General features: G+C 35.8%; 1 protein-coding gene across 6 annotated transcripts in view; it reads right to left on the bottom strand.

Annotated features, from left to right (window-relative positions):
* Positions 1-22,340, bottom strand: part of fmnl2b (formin-like 2b) — a 44,327-nt gene that overhangs the window by 766 nt on the left and 21,221 nt on the right. For 2 of the 6 annotated variants that reach the window (XM_053498335.1, XM_053498337.1), the window contains 6 exons: positions 20,446-20,609; positions 18,549-18,650; positions 18,142-18,243; positions 17,715-17,838; positions 15,701-15,815; positions 14,036-15,219 (listed from right to left, as the gene is read on the bottom strand). In XM_053498335.1, coding sequence (XP_053354310.1) covers positions 15,724-15,815; positions 17,715-17,838; positions 18,142-18,243; positions 18,549-18,650; positions 20,446-20,609 — 584 coding nt within the window. In that variant the 3' untranslated portion in view covers positions 14,036-15,219; positions 15,701-15,723. Of the gene's footprint in view, positions 1-2,837; positions 2,971-3,332; positions 3,387-14,035; positions 15,220-15,700; positions 15,816-17,496; positions 17,839-18,141; positions 18,244-18,548; positions 18,651-20,445; positions 20,610-22,340 lie in introns of those variants that run through there. The other 4 variants (XM_053498331.1, XM_053498336.1, XM_053498338.1 and 1 more) reach the window with 3 other exon arrangements.

Genomic DNA, 22,340 nt, shown 5'->3' with positions numbered 1-22,340 from the left:
TAAAAAAACTATCAAACCTCTCTTTACATTAAATCAAAGAGCATCGGATTTGCACTAAGTTGTGTGAGAGTCACTTCTTAGAGCTGCTTTAAAAATTAAGACTCTTAGCTTTCTCATACTATTATACTCATAATTCCTCAATTATTAGCTTTCATTGTAATACATCATGTTCTCCAGAAGTAGGAGTAAATAGAAATAACTATAATTTTTTTTTTGCTATTTTCCATAATTAAAGATTAATTCAGACTATAGAACACATACAACTTTACACAATAAATAAAAAGAATATTAATAATTACGAATAAAAACTTATAAGTAATACCGTTCTTGTCTTGGCCTTACACATCTTTCTATAAAAAGTTATTTTTAAAAATTGTTTTGTGCAGCCTGTTCTTTTAGTATGCTAATTAGGCTCAACATCACTTCCGTGGCACTGAGATCATGCAACACGAGATCTCATTAAAATTTTCTTCAAAACAACCATTATGGCGAACACAGAGCCAACCCGCAAAAAGACGCAAGCTTTTTATGGAATCTGACAAGAAAAAAATTTCACTTGTTTGGGTTTCGGACATCCTGTTTGTTTTGACAACTTGTCATGTGCATTTGCATACTCATTTTGCATACTAATATTCATGGGCTACATGCATACTAATATTCATTAGTGTCTGCAAAAGATGGGCGTGTACACAAGATCAGCCTTGTCTGTGTTCAATTATTTTAATTCAATTGTTCAATTATATGTTTTGCTATAGTGACTTCAGTGTTATTCTTTAACTTTCTCACAAAGCTACTCTTTGGTTTGTTTAGATTTAGCAAGGTTATGGAGTGTTGTTAATCAATACTGTCGTGAACGTCAGTGAAGCACTTGACCAACCTACAAAATACATTTTCTGTCAACCTAATAAATAAATTTAATGGACTACCTCAGAACAGATTTGTTTTTATAAATTTAACTATTTATTTATTTAAATATTAAGCATGCTATTTAAATAAAAGTCAACCAGAGGTTCTCGCAGCACTGAACCATCTGGTCCACCTTGACCTCTGAGATGCCACTGAATTTACATATTTTAGGGATGGAATAATCAAAGTGCATTTCATCACCAAATGAATTTCTCCACATGAGCAGGAAATGGGTGGCAATTTGTTTTAGACTATATGTGCTTTATAGACTCCGTATCTTTTCTTTTCTCTTTGTATGTCAATTATATATTTTTGCAAAACTGGAATATCTTTTTGTGCTTTGAATTAATTGCATTTTAAAATATTTTTAAAATATAAAACTCTCTATCTTTTTATCCCAGTAAGTTCTAAATTATTTACACCAATTTAAGTCCAAGGTTTCTAAAATAGTGGTCTATGGTGTATATCCAGGTGGTCCCTTAACAGTATTGCTTTACTAAACTCACAGAACATCGACAATTGTTTGTCGTATTATTCGTCATATTGTCACTCGTTTGCACATTAGAATGTGCACTTTATTTTGTCTTTTTTTTTTAAAGGTATTTAGTTTTTAGTCTGTTTTGTCTCAGCTAGTCAGTTAATTAGGGGTCTTACTTAGCTAGTTAGCTTTTGTTAATTTATGTTGTTAAATTTTGTTTGTTTGTATGTACCACCTTGGTTTTACTGTGTACTTAACTATATATGGTTAAAATGACAATAAAAGCCTACTTGACTTGATTTGACAATTATCATCAACATAGTAAAATAGTTACTATGGCTATCATTATGCTGGAAACCTAATAACTGGTCATTGGTAGCTGATCCTTTACATGGCTGCCATGCTTCAGGTTTAATGATGTACAGGAGAATAAGAGGAAATGAAGATGTTACCATTGCATAAAACCATGATCAGGGTCAAATAATAATGATTCAAAAGCTGCTCAATATGCTGTTGAATCGATGTGTGTTGGTTGGTTAGGTCCAGAGGTTTGTGATTATGTAACTCCCCACATTGTGACTTTCTGACCTTGCAGTTTATTACTATCCCCACAGGCATAATCAATAGTGTTCTACTGCTCTAATGGCCAATCAGGTAAAGAATCATTGATTTAGTGTGATGCAGGATAGAACATTTTGTCCTCACATGGCTCACATATCTGAGATGGCTGTACATGTAAGACTCTAAGACTGACCACCATGCCTCATTATAACAAAATCGTCCTTGAATTGGTTTATCCGGTTTATCCACAGCATCTGAAAGAGGATTGCTTTTCTGCAGTAAAGTATAGCTTTTTCAGCAGTATGTTTTGTTAAGAGACTCTGCATTATTACTTTGGGCATTTCTTATCAACCTTAAACCTAATGATCAGAAAAACTTTTAAAATTTAATCCTAACCTGAGCAAAGCATGCCCCAGGGGAGAACCATTGATGTTGCGATGCAAATATTGAGTCGGCCAACATTTCTCATATTTGTAAACTGTATAAACAAACCTGATTATAACAGAGAGCAAAAGAGAGAGAGACATGTGAAAAGCTTATTAATTAAGTAGATATTTGCTTATTAAACAAACAATATTTATCCTATTTGGATGCAGGTATTTCAAACCCCTCCGAAATGAAATGTGGTGTGTAAATAACATATTGAGCCATTTGTCTTACTGTGCTTTTTTCTCAAACTTTAAGGGCGTTTCCGAGAACATCTGACACCAAACACTAGTCCGTTTTGATCAAGGAGAACACAATTTTACACATGACTGCATGCCATTACTATAGATATAAACCTAATTGACTGGCCACTTGGTGCATAAAATGTACTCAAAAATGTGTTTGTATAGATTGGTTAAAATACTGGCTATGGGATTAATAGTGGTGTTCGCCCAAATAAATGTACCTGAATTTGGCTGGAGAAAGTGGTGTGGGGGGAAACATCCCAGGCTCAAACGAGTCAAAGTAGGTTACAGTCCAGGAAAAACTGCAACACAACACTCCAGCCAAAGATGAGAGAACAAACATACTCCAAAAGCCTGGAAATAAATACAAAAGTGTAGACATTTGTTTAAATCATGGTTTGAATTGTCTTTTTCGTTCTTTCTACTCCTGTTGAAGGAGTGTTACTTCAGAAACATAAGCAATTAAAAAATAAAATAAAAAAAACAGGGAACAAATTCATGAGCTTTGATTCATCAGCTTTCCTTTCTATTACAATCCACAACTTTTAAAGTTGAGAAAAAACTTGCATGATTTAAGACTTTGCACTTTAGCAGACTAACATCACCATGTTTACTCTCCCATTGGATATGCATTCACCTCAACTGTAGCTTGACATTGTGAAAACAGCAAATTTAACAAGCTAAACAAACAACCCAACAGCAAGGTTGTGACCCACCTAGAAGTCTTACTTCTGTTCCATCTTCATTGATAACCCTCTCTGCACGAAGATCTTGAGGAAAAATATGTATATACATAATTAAATAAAGCCACAGTTACATGCAACACATTACTTCTTTCTTTTCTAAATTATATCTGAGGTCACTTCACAAATGAGAAGTACTTTATGCTTTTAATCAATTCTTTTAAATTGGATGCTTCACTTCACAATCTGGCAAGTTTGGCTTTAATATTATTACTACAGGTTTAACAAGTTCATTTCTATTTATGTGTATACTAATGTACTGTACAATCAGTTTTGTACATCCGATTTCTTCTTACACATGAATAGAAAGACATAATAAACAGAAAAAGACATAAATAATCATCTGCTCTTATAACTAAGAGTACTGTAAATTAAAAATGTTTAGTTAGAATGCCTATGCCCAGCTTATATTGTCTGTATTTCACACATATGAAAATCCTGTTCTTGTTTATACAACAGTTCCACAAACACCATTTATTATCATCAGATTATAATTTAATTGTATATGTAAGTTTATTTTGATGTTTGTTTCTCTCAAAACATATCCTTCCTTGCCTGGCGGAACTAAATTTGTTTTAAACATGGAAAGCTAGTGAGATATGTAGGGTGCACGATTTACCCTCACACATACGCACACACACACGCACGCACGCACGCACGCACGCACGCACGCACGCACACCAAGTGGTGCCCTTGATTAGGGTTTGGCTTTGTACCCGTAAAAAAAAAAAAAAAAAAAAAAATTATAATAAAATAAGCAATTATTAAAGAGTTTTTGAGCAGGCAGCTGCTCTCTCCTTATTATGAGAGACAGGATAGACCTACTTTCACCCATGCTGAGACAGACAGTTAGTGTAATTAACTATTGTAGAGTACCACGGAGTGAGGCATATAATTGAACATAATATATATGAACATAAATAACTTAACTGAGCTGCCTTTAAGTTCTGCCTTTGCGCTCCTATTTTTAGGGCTTTAGTAGCCCTAAAAATATATGATAAACCTAACCAACCACAGACAAAGCAGAATTCTTCTAACCAAACATAATGCAGAAGGTATGAATTGTAAAAAATAATTTTTATTTATTTATTTATTTACTGCATTTATTTTATTAATTTACTGCTGTCTTGGGAATTGAGATCACAATTCTGAGATCATAGTGGGCCCACAATCATTTCTTATCATCCCTGTTCACTGGCAACTAAACACTAATACAACAACTAATAATCTACACAAAGAAACCCAACAGTGTTCTGACCAGTCTTACAACAAACCTGTGACAACAAATGCATTTGTTTATATATATTGTTTATATAACGTGCAAATTGAAGCGTCTTTTTCCTATTTGTAGTGGAGATGAGTGGTACCCTGTGGGGTCTTCTGCTGTTGTAGCCCATCCGCCTCAAGGTTGTGCGTGTTGTGGTTTTACAAATGCTTTGCTGCATACCTTGGTTGTAACGAGTGGTTATTTCAGTCAAAGTTGCTCTTCTATCAGCTCGAATTAGTCAGCCCATTCTCCTCTGACATCTAGCATCAACAAGGCACTTTCGCCCACAGGACTGCGGCATACTGGACTCCATGTTTTTCCCTTTTCACACCATTCTTTGTAAACCCTAGAAATGGTTGTGCGTGAAAATCCCAGTAACTGAGCAGATTGTGAAATACCCAGACCAGCCCGTCTGGCACCAACAACCATGCCACACTCAAAATTGCTTAAATTACCTTTCTTTCCCATTCTGACATTTAGTTTAGAGTTCAGGAAATTGTCTTGACCAGGACCACACCCCTAAATGCATTGAAGCAACTGCCATGTGATTGGTTGATTAGATAATTGCATTAATGAGAAATTAAACAGATGTTCCTAATAATCCTTTAGGTGGGTGTATTCTGCCAGTGGAATAAAACACCAGTCTGCTGCTAAAAAGGGTTAATATAATGACCAGAAGATTATTGCATTTTCGTAATAGAATGATTACCAGTGTGACCAAAAAATCAGGAATTACAACCTTTATAATACACCTGAAGAAGTCTATGTCCGAGTCTAAATGTATCAATCATTAAATGTTTGTGTCAAGTGAATTCCACTAAAGCATCACCTGGCTTACTTACATTCGGAAAAGAAAATCTGGAATAAAGCCAACAGTCCAGTAAGTTAGCCCAATTAGACAATCGAGTATTATGTTTTAAGCCACGGCAAGGACATGTTAAGGGAAGTTGATAATAAATTATTAAGTCTAAATAAAGGGATAGTAAGCAGAAATTATGACATCATGGACCACTTTCTAGTTTAATACCCTAGATGGAAAAGTAATCCAACAAGGAAGGACACTGATGTTGTCATGAGTTGGAGAGCTGAGCAGTGAGGAAACTGATATTCTTGTTAAGTGCCAGATTGCACATGATGTTATGGATGAAAATAGCAGCCAATGTTGTCAAGCAGCCCCTTCACACTAAAATTGTGCTATAAAGACAATAATAATAAAAACACTTAATACTGTGCTTTCCCTTGTGTTTTGTGATTCACAGAACACACGAATTTGGCGATAAACTGCCTCGCTGAGTGCATTTAAAAAGCATGCTGCTTTCTGCAATCATAAGAGGCATGGTGTTTACCACAACAGTGATGGCGTCTAGTGTGGCGAGCAAACTGAGTGTTGATGTGCTCTTAATGCCCATTTACATCATAGTCTGCATAGAGCTTGCTGTGTCCCCAATTCACTGCTGTTTCTTACTGATAAAGCACTTAACTGAGCTGCCTTTAAGTTCTGCCTTTGCGCTCCTATTTTTAGGTCTTTGGCAACCAAAACAAACCACAGACAAAGCAGAATTCTTTTAACCCATCATAAAGCGGAAGGTACGAATTATAGGAAATACTTTTTATTTATTTATTTACTGTATTTATTTAATGAATTTACTGTCTGTTGCACTTTAAATAACTTATTTAACAATATTTTTAAATGCCTGACACTGCTGATCAGACTCAATCTCAGATGATTCATAAGTTCATTGTTTTTAACACACTACAGCTAGGACACTAATTAAGTCCGATGGGCACGTCTGATCTAGGGCTGCACGATTGTTGCTAAAATGTGAATCATAATGCAGAAAAATTATTTTCCATTGGAATTGAGATCACGATTCTGTCACACGATTCTCGATTTTTAAACCAAATCATTTTAAGGTGAATAACTTAAAAGCTGTTGAACATAAACAGAATGTTAACAATAATAAATAGCGTCTGTTCCTTCTGAACACTCGGCTAACTACAGTACTTCAACATTACATACGTTAGTTTATACTGTATCATTATTATTACCATAAGATAAATGCCACAGTGTGTTAGGTAGTTTGAAATTTAGTACATAGTTTACAGTATGGAATTAATTGTTGTTTTAGGTTATTTTGATCAATCTTAACAGGTGTCTTTTATACTGACAACAGATAGCATTAATACAGGTAACGAGTGGAGGACAGAGGAGCCTCTTAAAGAAGTTGTTACAGGTCTGTGGGAGCCAGAAATCTTGCTTGTTTGTAGGTGACCAAATACTTATTTTTTACCATAATTTGCAAATAAATGTGATTTTCTGGATATTTTTGTCTTATTTTGTCTCTCATGGTTGAGGTATACCTATAATGAAAATTACTAAATACTTTTTTGCTCCACTGTATATACAATACTAAATTTCTATACACTACTACAATACCAGTTGTCTAGGTTTAATGTTGGATAAAACACGCAGGCGAATGCTATAGATATCGAGATCTTCTGTCGCGCTGTAAAGAGCAATATCGCGATAACGATACATCAGATTGGACAAGTCCTGCTGTTCACAGGAATGTAAACGCCCTGTTGAACTCGGCAGTGTTTGTTAATAAAGCAGTCAATGCATTATGATATGTGATGTCGTACCTTTGAGAATGACATACATGAAGAAAGCGAGTATAGCAATAAACGACATAACCACCAAACAGCAGAGCATGGAGCAGATCCGCGCTGGCCACGGGCTCCTCCAGTATCTCTGCACTGGAGACCTGAAGCGCTGATACCGAGCCTTAACGCGGCTCAGCCTGCTTTCCTCTGAAGCCGTGTGAAATGTGGCTTGGTGTGTAACTTCATCGTTAGTCTCATTATTGTCATCTTCATCCCCTGAAAACGCGTCCGGAGCCCGATATCTCCGCCGCATCTTTGTTCGCTTCCAGTCCAAACTTTTGGCTCCTTGAATTTTACCACTAACCTTCTAGCTCAGTCGTTTACTATTCTCACTTCTGACAAAGTTAACCTAATTAAAACATATAATGTAGTAACAATTATCTAAAAACCAGAAGAACAACGTGAACTGTTCATAATACTGTTATTAAAATTTAAACTTTCCTTGCTTTCAAAACATCGCGGTTTACACTTCCGCATCCGCGATCAGTCCCACCCACCTCCATTTTTGTCTAATCAAAATCGCATGTCGATGAGCGTCGAACAAACGATTGGTTCCAATGACTGTCAATCAAGCTTGAGGCTTAAACTGCGTACTAAACTTTCCGTAGACGTGAGGTACGGTATGATTCAGCGTGAAAAAAGTGCAAGAGCGCTTTAGACATGTTTGTTCCTGTTTCATCGGTTTAAATGTGCAAATGTGCGAAGTAGGCTCATTATCTCAAACAACCATTTTAATTCTAATGTCGTTTTTTAAAAAGAGCAATTAATAAAGTATATATTTAGTAGCTGCCACATTATTTATATTAATCGTGAACATATGATATGACAATGCAATAATATAATGTATGCTAAATTATTTTTCAAATAAAGCCTCAAAATGTATTAACATATTAACTATCTTCCAACTAAGGGGACATGTTTTTTGTACTATGATGTGTTAAGGGTGTTTCTACACAATAAAGTATTGTAAATAACATAAGGCCAAAACATTTGCTCTTCATAGTTGAATTCCATGAAAAAAAAATGATGTCATTTCCGGAAACCACAAGGCTTACATCATTAATGGTACGTTGTAAAGGGGAAATTTGTAAACGAGTAAGGGTAAAAAAAAACCCTTGGAAACCCTTTTAAAAATAAAAACTATATCATAGCTATAAAATATACCATATCATCATATGTTCTGCCAGGTTTTGTCCCAGTATCACGCAAAATTGTCTGGATATAATTTAATGAATTAAACCTGAAGTTAAACCGGAATTTAAATGAAATCTAAGTTTTGAGTAGAAGTGAAGTTAGAGCAGTTATGTGCCACATTACATCACAACACCCAGCGCTGTTTTGGACGAACATAGCGCTTTTTCCCTCAAGGTGAGCGTGGCTACACACGTCACTCAACAGAGCCAGTCAATGCAATAGTCTACTGTGTATCGACGGAGTATGCGGAAGACACAGAAACGACGGTAATGCACCTAACAAGCTGCCACAATCCTCACAAAACTCAAGAGGAAGTGCCACCCAGCATGGCTTACTCCAAAAAAAAGAAAAGAAAAGGAAAGCAGACTATGAAAACTGTCTATACCTGAACCTTCACATGAAGGGGGGCGTGTAAAAAAAACTGAACCTTTAAAGATTAATGGACAGATGTATGTAATTCTTCTCCCTATGGGAAGTTTCAAATTTTGTCTCATACAGTATGTTCCGAAACTGCGATGCTAAGGAAAAGCAGTGATGTAAAGCACCGCTATGAAATAAAACACAGGCTTGTTAGGGCCTGCAAACATATCTGCAGCGGTCCAAGGTGAGAGCGTGTAAAATACCTGAACTCAGAGCCCAGTGAGCCCACTAAAATCAAAATGTTGGGTAGAAGTAAAGTTATGAGCAGTTACAGATTATGACACAGCATCACACAAACCTGGCTGGACAGAACTTAAGAAATAATAAACTTAATTTTAATAAATTATTATAAAAAAAGATAAATTCATACATTTAAAAATCTACTTTAAAATAAGCTACTAATAAACTACTTGCTCAATGTAAACAAACCTGCACCAATAGATATTAATTAGAAAAGCTAAACTACTTAATATTTTCACTGCTGAAATATTAGCACTGAAGTGGTATAAGTGATTTTTAACATGCTGGAGGTGTTTTAAGACAAAATGTAATCTTTGTCTGATCTACTTTTTTCTATGATTTCATATCTGTGGGGTAGCTCAGTGGTTAAGGCATTGGACTACGGTTCGGAAGATTCCAGGTTCAAACCCCACAACTGCCAGGTTGCCACTGTTGGGCCCTTGAGCAAGGCCCTCAACTGCTTAGATGTTTAATGAGATAAGAATGTAAGTCGCTCTGGATAAGAGCGTCTGCCAAATGCGTAAATGTAAATGATATTCAATCTTACAAAATTTAAATTCCTTGTATTAATAAGTTAGCCAGAGAGTATGTGGGCTTCAACCTGAAATTATAACATCACTGATTACATTAAAGCTGATCAGCCTATTTTAGCTTTAACCTTGTAACTATTACATACAAGTAATGATCAAAGGCTTCTCATCAAACATTCCTATGAAGGGAAAATTGTGATCTCTGTGACTTGACCTTGGCATGTTGGTGATAGGCTATTGACTTGGTCTTTTTCCAGGCTTCAGCTGTCTATAATATTGTTATACAGTATATTACACAATATATAATAAATATGGTATTGAGAAGTTAACATGTTCTGACATCTGGCTTTAAAAAGAAGTAATGTATTTTCTTTTCTTTTTGATTATCATAAAATAATTGTGCCTAGATTATAACACCACCTGTGCCATCACTATTGTTATTGCTCACTGCAACAGTACTGTAGTATAGCAGGGCATAAATATCGGTCACACAATAAAGCTCAAAATCTTGATATAACTTTTTGGTAGTGTAATTTTCATGATCAGATGATAAGGTACTGTACATATAGTATAAATAGTGGATGATATGTTTGTATGAAGCAATTGCCAAAATGTTAGTATAAACTAATGTTCTTTTTAGTGCATAATATGCAAAAATAATAAAATGGAAATTAGTAGCCCATCTGTACACCTGGAAAGATTGGCATGTGCTAAGAGTATACTTAGCACTGCAGTTAGTGCTGATTTAGTGCTGATTACTTGGAGCAATTATCTGTCAGGCCTTTTATGACTCGTGGCATATAGACATAGGGGTAATGCTCTATGTAGGTTCAAGACTTATGAAAAGCAAATATTTTTTTGTTTGTTGTATATTAGTGTGTGTGATGCTTAGGAGCAATGGAAAAAGATCATGTGGTCTGATGAGTCAATACTGACCCTATTTTAAAGTGATGGGTGTGTCAGGGTAAAAAGGGAAGCACATAAAGTGATACCTACTGTACAGGCCTCTGGGGGAAGTGTTATGACCTGAGGTTGCTTCAGTTGCTCAGGTTTAGGCTTAGCAACATTATGTGGCAATAAGATGAAGGATCTTCAGAGGATGTAACTTTTTTCTTCTTGGCCTGGTAGCGTAAGTACATTTAAACCAAACAGACTTAAAAAAAAAAAGAAAAAGAAACATTACCAGGGCTCTTTTGTGATTTCTCATGTGTCATTACACTGCTGCTATCTGCTGGCTACAACCTGTAACTGCTAATACAGTAAACAGTCATGTTCACAACAATCTGATATGCATCTTTAATCCTTACTAAACACAAAGTAGCAGAAAACAGTTCAGTATGAGTTTGGTTTAGGTTGCATAGTTTAGTTCAGATATTTAAGGCACTGCCGCAACCACAAGATTTCCAAGGCACATTTATCATTTGTAAAGCTAAAGAAAAAATGAGAATATAAAAGATATATACAGTATCTCACAAAAGTGAGTACTCCCCTCACATTTTTAGAACCACTTTATTATATGTTCTCAAGGGACAATACTATAGAAATGAAAAATGGATATACTTTAGAGTAGTCAATGTGCAGCTTGTATAGCAGTAGAGATTTACTGCTCTCTAACAATAACTCAACATGCAGACTTTATTATCGAAATAACTGGCAACTTAAAAAAAAGTCAAAACTGTGTCTAAAGTGTCAATATATTGTGTGAGCCCTACTGTTATTTAGCACAGCCTTAATGCTCCTGGGCATGGAGTTCATGTCGCTGGGATCCTACTTCGACTTTTCCAAACACATGATGAATTGACTTTAATATGTACAGCTTTATCACTTAGGGTGTACTCACTTTTGTTGCCAGCTATTTTGACAATAATGTTGATTGATTTTGCTAGAAGACAATAAAAATAACACTTTTTTTTACTTAGCTCCAAGACATTATTCTTTGACTTAATAAATAAATTGAACACAATAATTATATCGGTATATTGGTTTACTTTTTAATTCTGCACATATCACGCGGTTAACTGAACTGTTGTTTAATGCATAAATCTGCAAAAGACGATGTTTAAATCAGTTCTAATGATTGATTCATACAGGCTGAAAAAATTCAGCTTAAATCACATAGTATGGCATTTCCAGATGAGCTACCATAATTTGATCATTATCAGTCACCTTTCTTCCAGTTCTGAATGAAATATCCACAAGATTTTAAGAATTGGGATAAGGTGTCTTTACAAATACAAATACTTACTGTATGACATTTAAATTGCCTCCATACCTCGGTCTGAATTCTGATCTACAAAGCCCTTCCTCTCCAACAATGAAGTGAAATCCACTTTTGCTTTTTACACCAGCCAGAGCTACAATTTTATCTATGGAGCTAAAGTAAAACTCATTGAGGGTTTGGCTGATGTAAATGTGATGTGATGATTGTTATTACGACCTGCTTTCTCAGACTCAACATTCTTCACATTGTCAGTTGTTGAAGATTTTAAGGAGTGTTGGAGAAATTCTTTAATGCGTCAGTGATAGCCTGAATAGCCAGTGATAGCCAGTTGACAGTTTTGTTAGGCCTGTGTCTGTCTTATTTTGGTCACAGGCCTACCTGTAAGTGTTGGTTTAATACTCTGAGTAAGTTTACAAAGATGTTTTTAGAGCCAAAATGGAGAAACTATCAAAATTTGGTTCAATCATCTTTCTAAAAACATTTTTGAGATCAAAGCTGCTATATATTTTTTTGCATTAGTACATGGCCACAAAGCTGAAAGAACACATTTGGATAGAATGTCTCTGTACAGTATGTTGTAGCGTTACAAAAATTCCCGTTCACTGAACTACAGTAAGAGGCCCAAACCTGTTCCAGCTGACATTCTGTCTCTGCACAAAAGTGACATTCAGTGGAAAGTGACTGAGTGAATGTTTCTGTGTTTTCATCATGTATACGTGTGTTTAGCTGCAGTTTGCATTTGATAAACTTATGCTTGATCTGCTGTTGGATACTTTTTGGATTGGAGACTATGATATAGGTAGGAGGTAAATTTCCCTAATTCACCACAGAGTGTTTGATATCAGATAAGTACAGGCGCACTGTTTGAAGTGTTAAATTGACTTATAAACGTAGATATCAACTAAATGTACTGTTTATGCATTCATTCTATTGAAGATAAAACAGTATGAAGGTCTTGATGTCACTGAGATGCACGTATCCCACAATGACAGGATAGACAGTAATCCGTGGACCTGCTGAGATAGCTTAAATGCTTGAATTAGCTGAAAATGGAGACAATGAATAATCAAAATACCTTAATTATTAATAAATGAAAAATTCATAGTTTTATTAACAATGAACTGAATCATTAGCTGAAACTGATCAGTCATCCTAGTAATTTTTTTTGTTCACACTAACCCTGCCTTCTGCATTATGACTAGTTACAAGAACTTGGTTTTGTCTTTGGCTGGTTAAACTGCAAGAGCCTGTGGCATATGAGACAATCCAAGAGGACGAAAGAACTTAAATTCAGCAGATTTTAAGTTAAGTTTAATGAGCAGCAGTTCAGGCAAAAATGCTTTGTTAATGAGAGAGTTCAGAGAAGAATAGCCCAACTGGTTAAAGCTGTTAGAAAGGCAACAGTAACTCAAATAACATCTCGCTACAGCCAAGGTATGCGACCAGCCGCAGAAGACCACACCAGGTACCACTTCTTTCAGCTATGATCTCACCAAGCTTGTTCAATAGAAACCTGAAAAATCTGATGAGTCTGAATTTCTGCTGTGACATTTGGACGGTGAGGTCAGAATTTGGCGTAAACAACATGAAAGCATGAATCCATCCTGCCTTGTATTAATGTTTCAGGCTGCGAATGGTGTGGGGGATATTTTCTTGGCCCACCTTGGGCCCGTTAGGACCAATTGAGCATGGTTTAAATGCCACAGCCTGAGTATTGTTGCTTACCAGTTCCATCCCTTTATTACCACAGGATAATGCTCCATGTCACAAAGCTAAAATGATCTTAAACTGTTTTGCAATGAGGTCACCGTCACTCGAATGGCCTCCACAGTCACCGGATTTAAATCCAATAGAGCAAATTAGGGATGTAGTGGAATGGGAGATTCACAACATGGACCAAAATCTCAAAGGAATGTTTCCAGCACCTTGCCGAATCTATACCATGAAGAATAAGACAGTTTTAAATGGACAAATGGGGGTCCAAACCTGTACTAGCAAGGTGTACCTAATGAGGTGGCTGGTGAGTGTAGCTGCAAATGTGATTTAAATGTCCCATTGCATTATAGGGTATATCTGAGGGGAAATCTAAGACATACTAAAACTCATTAAAAAACACAAGAATAATCTGGTACAATTCTGGTATTGTTGCTTTATTTTCCATTGATTCCAGTTTGAACAGTGTAAACCAAGGAATGCTATATGCTCCACTAACAGCCTAACACCCGCCCAAGCTTTTTTTTTTTTTTTTTTTGGAGTGTAATGTGCAACCACAGACTATTACCGTTACGTGTGATGAAAAAGATATTTAGCACAGAGTGACCAGATCCACTTGTTTCACCACTTATCTACATAATACTGCGATACACAGTGACATCATAACATTAAACTGATATCAGAGGAAGCAGATCGTTCAGACAATATGTACAATATCACAATGGATGGTCAATGTAAAAAATAAGGGGCTCACTTTTTGTAGCAAAATATCTGTATATTTAAAAAAGGATCCTTTTTTTTTACTCAATGCAGTGTTTTTTTTTTTTCCTTAAAAAGAAGAAAGTAAACAGTCCTTTCCACAGTTCACGAACATCACGAGAGAAGCCAAGCAGGAGACGGTGTGTGTGTGTGTGTGTGTATGTGTATGTGTATGTGTGTGTGCTGACATACATTTATACACCGAGCTTTATGGATTACACTGAGCTTTGTGAATCGCTCGCTGGTGAGAAGGAGATTGTCCTCCATAGCACCAGTGACAGAGGCGGTCCTCCATAGCACCAGGTGTCTGTCTTCCCTCTCATCTGTCTCTCTTAAAGCTCCATGCAGTTCTCTTTTCAAGAAAAGTTCATTACGACAGCAGGATAATAAAAAGCAAAGTGCGTTATTGGTTGTGTCCCATATCAGACAAACACTGCTCATGGGATAATTCGAACACCATAGTAGTCAAGCATGTCTGGACTATCTGCTTTATTTGTAATCTTCTGTCCACCAGAGTCTCTGAAAAAGCGGTTCATATAGAGCCACATCCACTTGCAGTGTGCAATAGTTATGACTGCTTAATTCCAGTCTTCTTCCATGCACTGCAGGTGAACCAGTTCCAAGTGCAATTAAAAAGAAAAAAAAAAATTTTTTTTTAGCTCCTACTTAAAATTTTGGAACTAGCACAAGGTGCAACAAATAATTGTAAACTATAAACTGTAATAATTGGACAAGGCCCGCCTTCTCAACAGATGGTGGCCACTCGGAGAAGATGAAGGCTCTGTCTCTCAAAGCTGTTCCTCCCGCTCCTCCGGGCGGCATCGGCACGGCGGAAAGGGTGACTGCGCAGGTCTGCAACGGCAACAGATAACACTTAGTTTTACGACCCGGACTAGATTACAACGTCCAGGAGTTTGAGTCCATTACCAAGAACGTGAGTAATACAAATGATTACTATTTTGCCAATTGTGATTTTGGGGCTAGATTTGCAATAAATTCAGTAATTTCAGTTATAAATATCTGAACGCGAATTGAAATTTCATTTCGCTCTTCCATAGCTAATCACATCCGAAACCTTCTTGGTTATTGACTCAAATCGTGGACGTGCCTCCAGGAGACATGTTTGAACAATTTCCATTTGTGCATGCATGACATGAAGAATGGATGAAATAGCATGGACAGAAGATAGGATTCGTGCAGAAATATGAGCCTGTAGACATCATGCTCGATATAACAGAGAATGCAAAAGAACATTGAGAAACAATGAACAATAAAATAAAGAGACAGATATGAAAAGGGATGGGGTCACATGGGCGATAGAGAGAAAAGCCACCTTTCTGAGGGAGAGAATTTAATTTAGTAATGGAAGTCCTCGGAGTGGGTGGGGTCACAGAAGAACCGCGAGCCGCGCTTGGCTGACCGTGCGGTAAAGGGGACGGTCTTCAACACTGTGGCAAAACAACATCCAATCACAACACAGGAATACTAAGAATGTTTAAAAAAAGTGGGGAGGTTTTATAGGCTACTGTGTAAGTCTGATCAAGGATCTTTGTATATTCCCAAGCTGCTTTGCAAACACCTGACAACTTTGTGTGGTTTGCCCTTCCTACACTTTTCTCCCCAAGTGCTTCTACTCCATAATTCCCACCCATTAGGTTTCCCTTATCATACAACAAACACCTTTCAGGGATCCTGAAGGCAAGCACTAACTTCCTATCAGGCACAAGCTCAATCTTTTCGCACAGTTGCCCACATGCTGCATCACACTGCAGTCAAAACACACTTTTAGAGGAACACACTATCTTCACTTTTCCACATACATAAGGCTTCACAGAAGCCTGGGTTTCATGAGAGAGTGAGTATGCCATCTCTCCTGACTCCTGGCTCTGAACCATACACTAATTGCATATTTGGGATTTGAACTCACAATGTTCCTCCGAACAACAAAGTGAACATTTGTCTGTATTATATTTAGATAGAAGCCCATAATATGAGTGCATGCCCACGACTTTTATCTTTTTTTTAATGTCTTTTTAAAGAAAAAACTATTAACGATCAGATCATGGCTATAAATAAGACTATTTGAAGAGGTTATGTTATGTTTTCTTTTAACGGACTGTTTTAAATTCGAATCAAGGGAATGAACACGTACTTCCTCGTCTAGACAATCTGTTTCCAAAACTAGAGTCGCTGATCTCTATGAACTATCAATAATATGTTTTTTTCTTTCTTTTTTTCCATGATCACTGTAAGGTGGACATGGAGGTCATGAAAGACGTGATGTAATGTATTGGAAGGGGTTTTGGTTGTCAAATGTGGCTTGGAGAAACCCTTTAGTCATAGACAAAAAGGGTTTCAAAACTGTAGAAAAAAATATGCTTTTCAAAACTTTATGCCACATAGATTGTTTGATTTGTTTATTATGACTTCATTTAGCAATATTGGTATTTGTTTACAGGTAAAGGTACTTACTAGTACTGGTTAGTCTTTAATCAGGATTTTACTGGATTAAAAAATGTTCACATTTGCCACAAAAGTCCCATTGCACAGGATGTGGTGTGGAAGGTGAATGAATTCGATGTCTCAAACACCAGAGTTCATTACCTACTTGAATTTTCTCTCTTTATTCTCAAAATCTGGCAATTTGTTGACTTGCTAATGTCCCATCCTGTAAAATTTACTTTGTCTTCTTTTCTAAACCATTTATATTTTTACTAACTTTTGCTGATTAAAACTATTTATTTTTTTGTCATTTACCTGTAGCTGTACATGGTCTATTCTGGCCTATTGCTGTATTAATGCTCCTAAAATTTTACTTCTAGTTTGCGTTGAAACTTAATTTGACATTTTATATCCAGATTGTATCATTTGAAGTTACACTAGAACACTTTCCTTTTCATTCATTCATTCATTCATTCATTCAGTTATTCATTACTTTCTTTCACTTTTTATAAAAAAAATTCTGTTTATAGTACATTTAAAAAATTTAAATCTAATAATGATTTATACTTCTATAATATATGTAATTAATACTATAATTTGTTTGCAATATTACCTGATAAAAAAATACATATTGTTATCTCTCATTTTTGCATTAGTATAATATCCACACAATCTGCACCTTAAACCTATTGAAATGCTTTATGTGATTGAATCCTTTTAATGGAAATCTTGTAATTAATTACTTTGTTTGTTTAAATAAGATTTGTACACACATAAGTTCTATTTGGATATAATCCTGATACATAAGATGCATGGAGGTTGTATATGAGGGCTATGTACTTCGCTCCCAACAGCACATTCTTTCATCCTTTGGCTCCACACATTAATCTGTGTTAGAGCCGCACCTGTAATAATGTCCTCGATGGCACCGTCCTTGCCCTCGTAGACATGGCGGCTGTCCTTGCCCTGCCTCTTCCTCAACTCGGCTATCAGCTCCTGCTGCTGCCTCTTGCCTTTATGAGATGGAGACTTGTGCGTGGAGGAGAAAAAGGTCTAAGTTGCATTACAAGCAACCAATGTATACATACAATTTACAATATAATACAAGTACACATACAGTACAAGTATAGAATATGTTTTTATATTTATGTACACACTAATATGCGGTGGGAAATAATAAAAAAGAGGGAATAAATTATTTATAAATCACTCAACACAGATCAATGATTTACGAGAATCAGGCACAGAAAGTTTTAAGAAGGTAAAGGTTAGGTACTTTTCACTGATGGCTGCATCGCTAGTTGCTTGATTCTGATATTAAGTCAAACTTACCTGCTGCCCCTCCTGCTCCTCCATCATGGCCTCCTGTTCCAAACGCTTCTCCATCATCAGCTGCTCTTGCTTTTTCCTTTGCTCATTTTCCTCATCTGCTTGCTGAAGAATAAGAGCAGACCGTGATGCAGAGGTGGGTGTGAATGCATTCAGATGAATAAATTATTGTTGCTACTGTTATTATTGTTATTATACTGTATATGATATCAGATCAGATTAAACGTCTAGGCCCCCCATTGTCAAAATACAATATAAGGAAGAAAAAAAACATATATATATATATATATATATATATATATATATATATGCCATGTAAACAAAATCGTGGGCACACACATACTGTGTTTGCCCACTGTGCATATATATATACATATAGCAAAAAAAGCAAACAAAAATATCAGACTCACCCTGTATGCCTTGACAAAGCGCACAAACACAGGGAAGAAGACAGAGGGAGGCATGGTTTTGGGGCTTTCACCAAAATACTTCACAACTTCATCAAAAGCATCCTGTGTGAACAGACACAATATTATTATATTATAACTGCCACATATCCTCTATCTGTCTCTCTCTATCTTTTCATTCCTGCCCTGTTTTCTGTCGTTCATGACCGGGTATTGTTCATTGATCACAATGCTTTTTAATTTTTAAATCTGAATAGTCAGTACGTGAACACAATTCACTTCTATAAAGAATAGTACACATAATTAATATTTTAACAATACATAATAGAAAAGAAGGACATACAGGTATAATCTTTCAAATAGTGACATTTTCTGTGAAAAGATATTATGTAATTTTTTAAAGAAAGGGCTTGCAGTGAGAAACACTTGGTAACAGTCAGTGAGTTGTCCACCACTAAAAGTCTACATGATGGAGGAGTGTATGTTTGCTCTGTAAACAACAGCATAACTGATTTAACATTTATAGCCCTTATCATGTAAGAAAAAGCAAGGAGTTGTTTCTTGGAAGGTCTACAACTTTTTATGTAACTATAAACTAGGGATGCACCAATACCACTTTTTGTCTGAGTATGGGTATGAGGACTTCCATTAGGGTACTTGCCGATACCCAGGGTTGGATTGGTAATCTGGCATACCGGGCATTTTCCTGGTGGGTCGATACAATATATTATCATTATTATTTAATTTTATTAAAAAACATTTTTTTTTTGCAGGACTGCCCCATCATGCAGGAACAAATCACTGGTAAGCCAAATCACATGTCGCCATAGGCAGAGCAATTAAGTATCTCGCTCCACCTGCAGTATATAAAAACTTTAAGGTGTAAGCAATAGCAAGTGCATACACAAGGAAAAGAGGTAGGGTAAAAGATGAACCAACAATTATAAATTGCTGGTTTGTCAACTAAATTAAGAGAGCAATAGGAGGAATGCCGTTTACTAAACCTGGAACAACAAATCCAAACGTATGCAAATTTGATGCTTTTAAAATGAATTTTATAATATTAAACTGCACTAGTTTGGGGATGTAACACATGTTGTTTTGGTATCTGTATGTTGCTGCTCTTAAAATTATTGTGAAACTATCATGCTATCCTTGGCTCGGGGTGGGCTACAGTATGTGCTCAGACAACCCCTACATGGGTGGTGATCTCAACTCCCCCCAATGTTCAACACAAAGTTACGCCCTTATTTCAGAGATAATGTTTATAACACAATAGCCTGTTTGCATTTATTAAATGAAATAAATTAATGTACTGTCATAGAACACAGAACACATTAGAATATTGCTGTGTGGAAGACAGTTTGCAATGTCCATCAAAAAATTATCTCCGAGAATGGCCTTACACCAACTCTTTAAAAAAAAATTTTTTTTAGCAACCTCTTCATTTTTATTATTTATTTATCTATTTACTTACCCAAATTTCCTCCTCATTTTTTTTTTTTGGTTCCTATCTTAAGGCATTCTCCTATTAAAAGACTGTAACCAGCCAGGAAGGTACTGTAGAAGGCTACCACGTGCCCCATCTGAGACATGTGAACCCAGCTGAAGTGGCGCTCATACACCATTAGAGGGCGGCATAACAATCTTGTATGCAAGTGCTATTGGCCCCTCTGCCTGTGTGAACTCATAGACTGTTTAGTGTTGCTATGATTGATGTAAGAGTGCACTCATGAGGGTTTCTCACTAATTGTAAAACTATCATCCCCTTCTGTAAGTATCCATTCTCCAGTATCAAAAATTTGCCTGGAAAACATAACTTAGCTATATTGTTATGCTTAAGTCTCTGCAGATACAAGGTTCATAATGTCTGTGATATGTCCAGCTTATTTATTTGTACCTGTGAGATTCTAGCATCATCCTGTAGTTTTTTCAGCCTGGTCTCGTTGTGGTGAATAAAGTCCTTGAGCAGCGTGTTGTGGCCGTGCATGCTGTACTCACGGCGAGTCAGATCCATCCCCCTCTGCAGCTCCCTGACGTCCAGCAAGACATTCTCCAGAGAGACTAGACAGGCAGAAATTACATTTTTTTAAACTTCCAATCAAACAGAAAGATGCAAAATTTAACATGAAATTTGAATTTTATCAAAAATCCTTTTTTAGTTTTATTTAGTTTAACACTTTGTTTGAATGGCACCCAGTTAAGGATTCAAAACTGAAGTATGTGAAGTAAAAAAAGTTTTTTATAGTTTGTCACTGGCAGCAAATTAAAACAAATAAAAGTGGTGAGCTTTTAATTGCGCACAAAACCATTTTGATTACAAAAATTGTTGATCATCATAAAAAAAAAACACACCTTATCATAGTACAAGTATGTGCTGTACAATGTCTATTTGGATATTGTCTGAATGGATAAATGTTTAAGGTCCCATAAGTTTTACCATAGTTCTAAAATCCCAATGAAGCATGGGATGGCGTGAATGTAACCAGACATAACAAATACAACAGCTTTCCACACGCAGCATGGGTATCTCATAGAAATGTTTTAACATTCTCTTTCTGCTTAATTTAAGTTTGAAAATATTACTGTATGTGCATTATGGCTCGAAAATACAGCAAAAACAATGCTAGTAATAGTAGGAAAAGAAGTGCAAAAGAAGGATATGTAATGATTTTAAAATTAAATGTTCGCCAAATTAATCTGCAGGAATGAGTAAAAGTATAAAAATGCTGTTTATAGCATTTTGCTGTCAAACTCTTCAAACCTTGGTATTAGTTTTTCTTAATTACCAAACATGCATTAGTGTCGAGTGGTGGTTAAGTCTCCTTGAAGTTACCGTACCTTCCCTATATATCTCCTTCCTATATAAGCCCGGATGTTCACTTAATTAAGAAACTTATATGTTTGATTTACTGTCAGATGATGCAGAATGGTTTATAAATTTTGTGTTAGACTTAATAAATTAGACCTCTTCCATTTTCTTTGACATACTGTAAGCCTTCAACATTGCATTATTAAATATTAATGCAATTTTCATTAAAGTGTTATGAAGGACCAATATTTCAAACAACTGTATTTGCTAATTATTCAGATCAATGTTAGACTATATGTTGATATCTGCTTTAAATCTGATCGCATATTTGATTGCTGATAATATAACCATTCAATAATTTCATTAATTATCCAACAATATAAGTATTTTATTATAATTCAAATCAGCTATAAGAAACTAAACAAGGAATGATTGTGTATCTTAATAAAAAATAATAAAAAAGATTTTATACTCAATGTTTTTTTTTTTAAATATGTACTTTGAGAATCATTGTCTCAGTAAACCACTGATGAGGTGAAATCTGGATCTGGATTTGGATTAAGCTTGTCTAACTTCACAAAGCTGAATTTGTTGTTCCTCCTTCAATTATCAATTTTATTTACTCACATTGGCTCAGTCTCTACAAGGGGCTTGAACCACCAACCTTACGATCAGTATCTTAGTGCCTTAATCCTCAAAGCTGCTATCGGCCCTAAATTATTTAATTATATTGTGTGTAGCTTCATTAGAACATCACAGTTATAGCTGTTATGATGTAAGGGATAAAAGCAGCAAAATGGTCTTACTTATGTACCATAATTTTAATTCATTAAATCTCATGCTTTAATAAAGATAGAAATAAAATACCTCAGGACATTCTGTTTCAGTCCTCAGATTGGTAAAATAAAAAAAGTGTTATCACATTTCTGCATGTTTTATTCACTCTTGCGTGATATGCATATTATACATGCATTCCTAATATT

Source organism: Clarias gariepinus, chromosome 6 (genome assembly GCF_024256425.1).
Source record: "Clarias gariepinus isolate MV-2021 ecotype Netherlands chromosome 6, CGAR_prim_01v2, whole genome shotgun sequence".
NCBI lineage: Eukaryota > Metazoa > Chordata > Actinopteri > Siluriformes > Clariidae > Clarias > Clarias gariepinus.
This window is presented reverse-complemented; position numbering and strand designations above follow the sequence as displayed.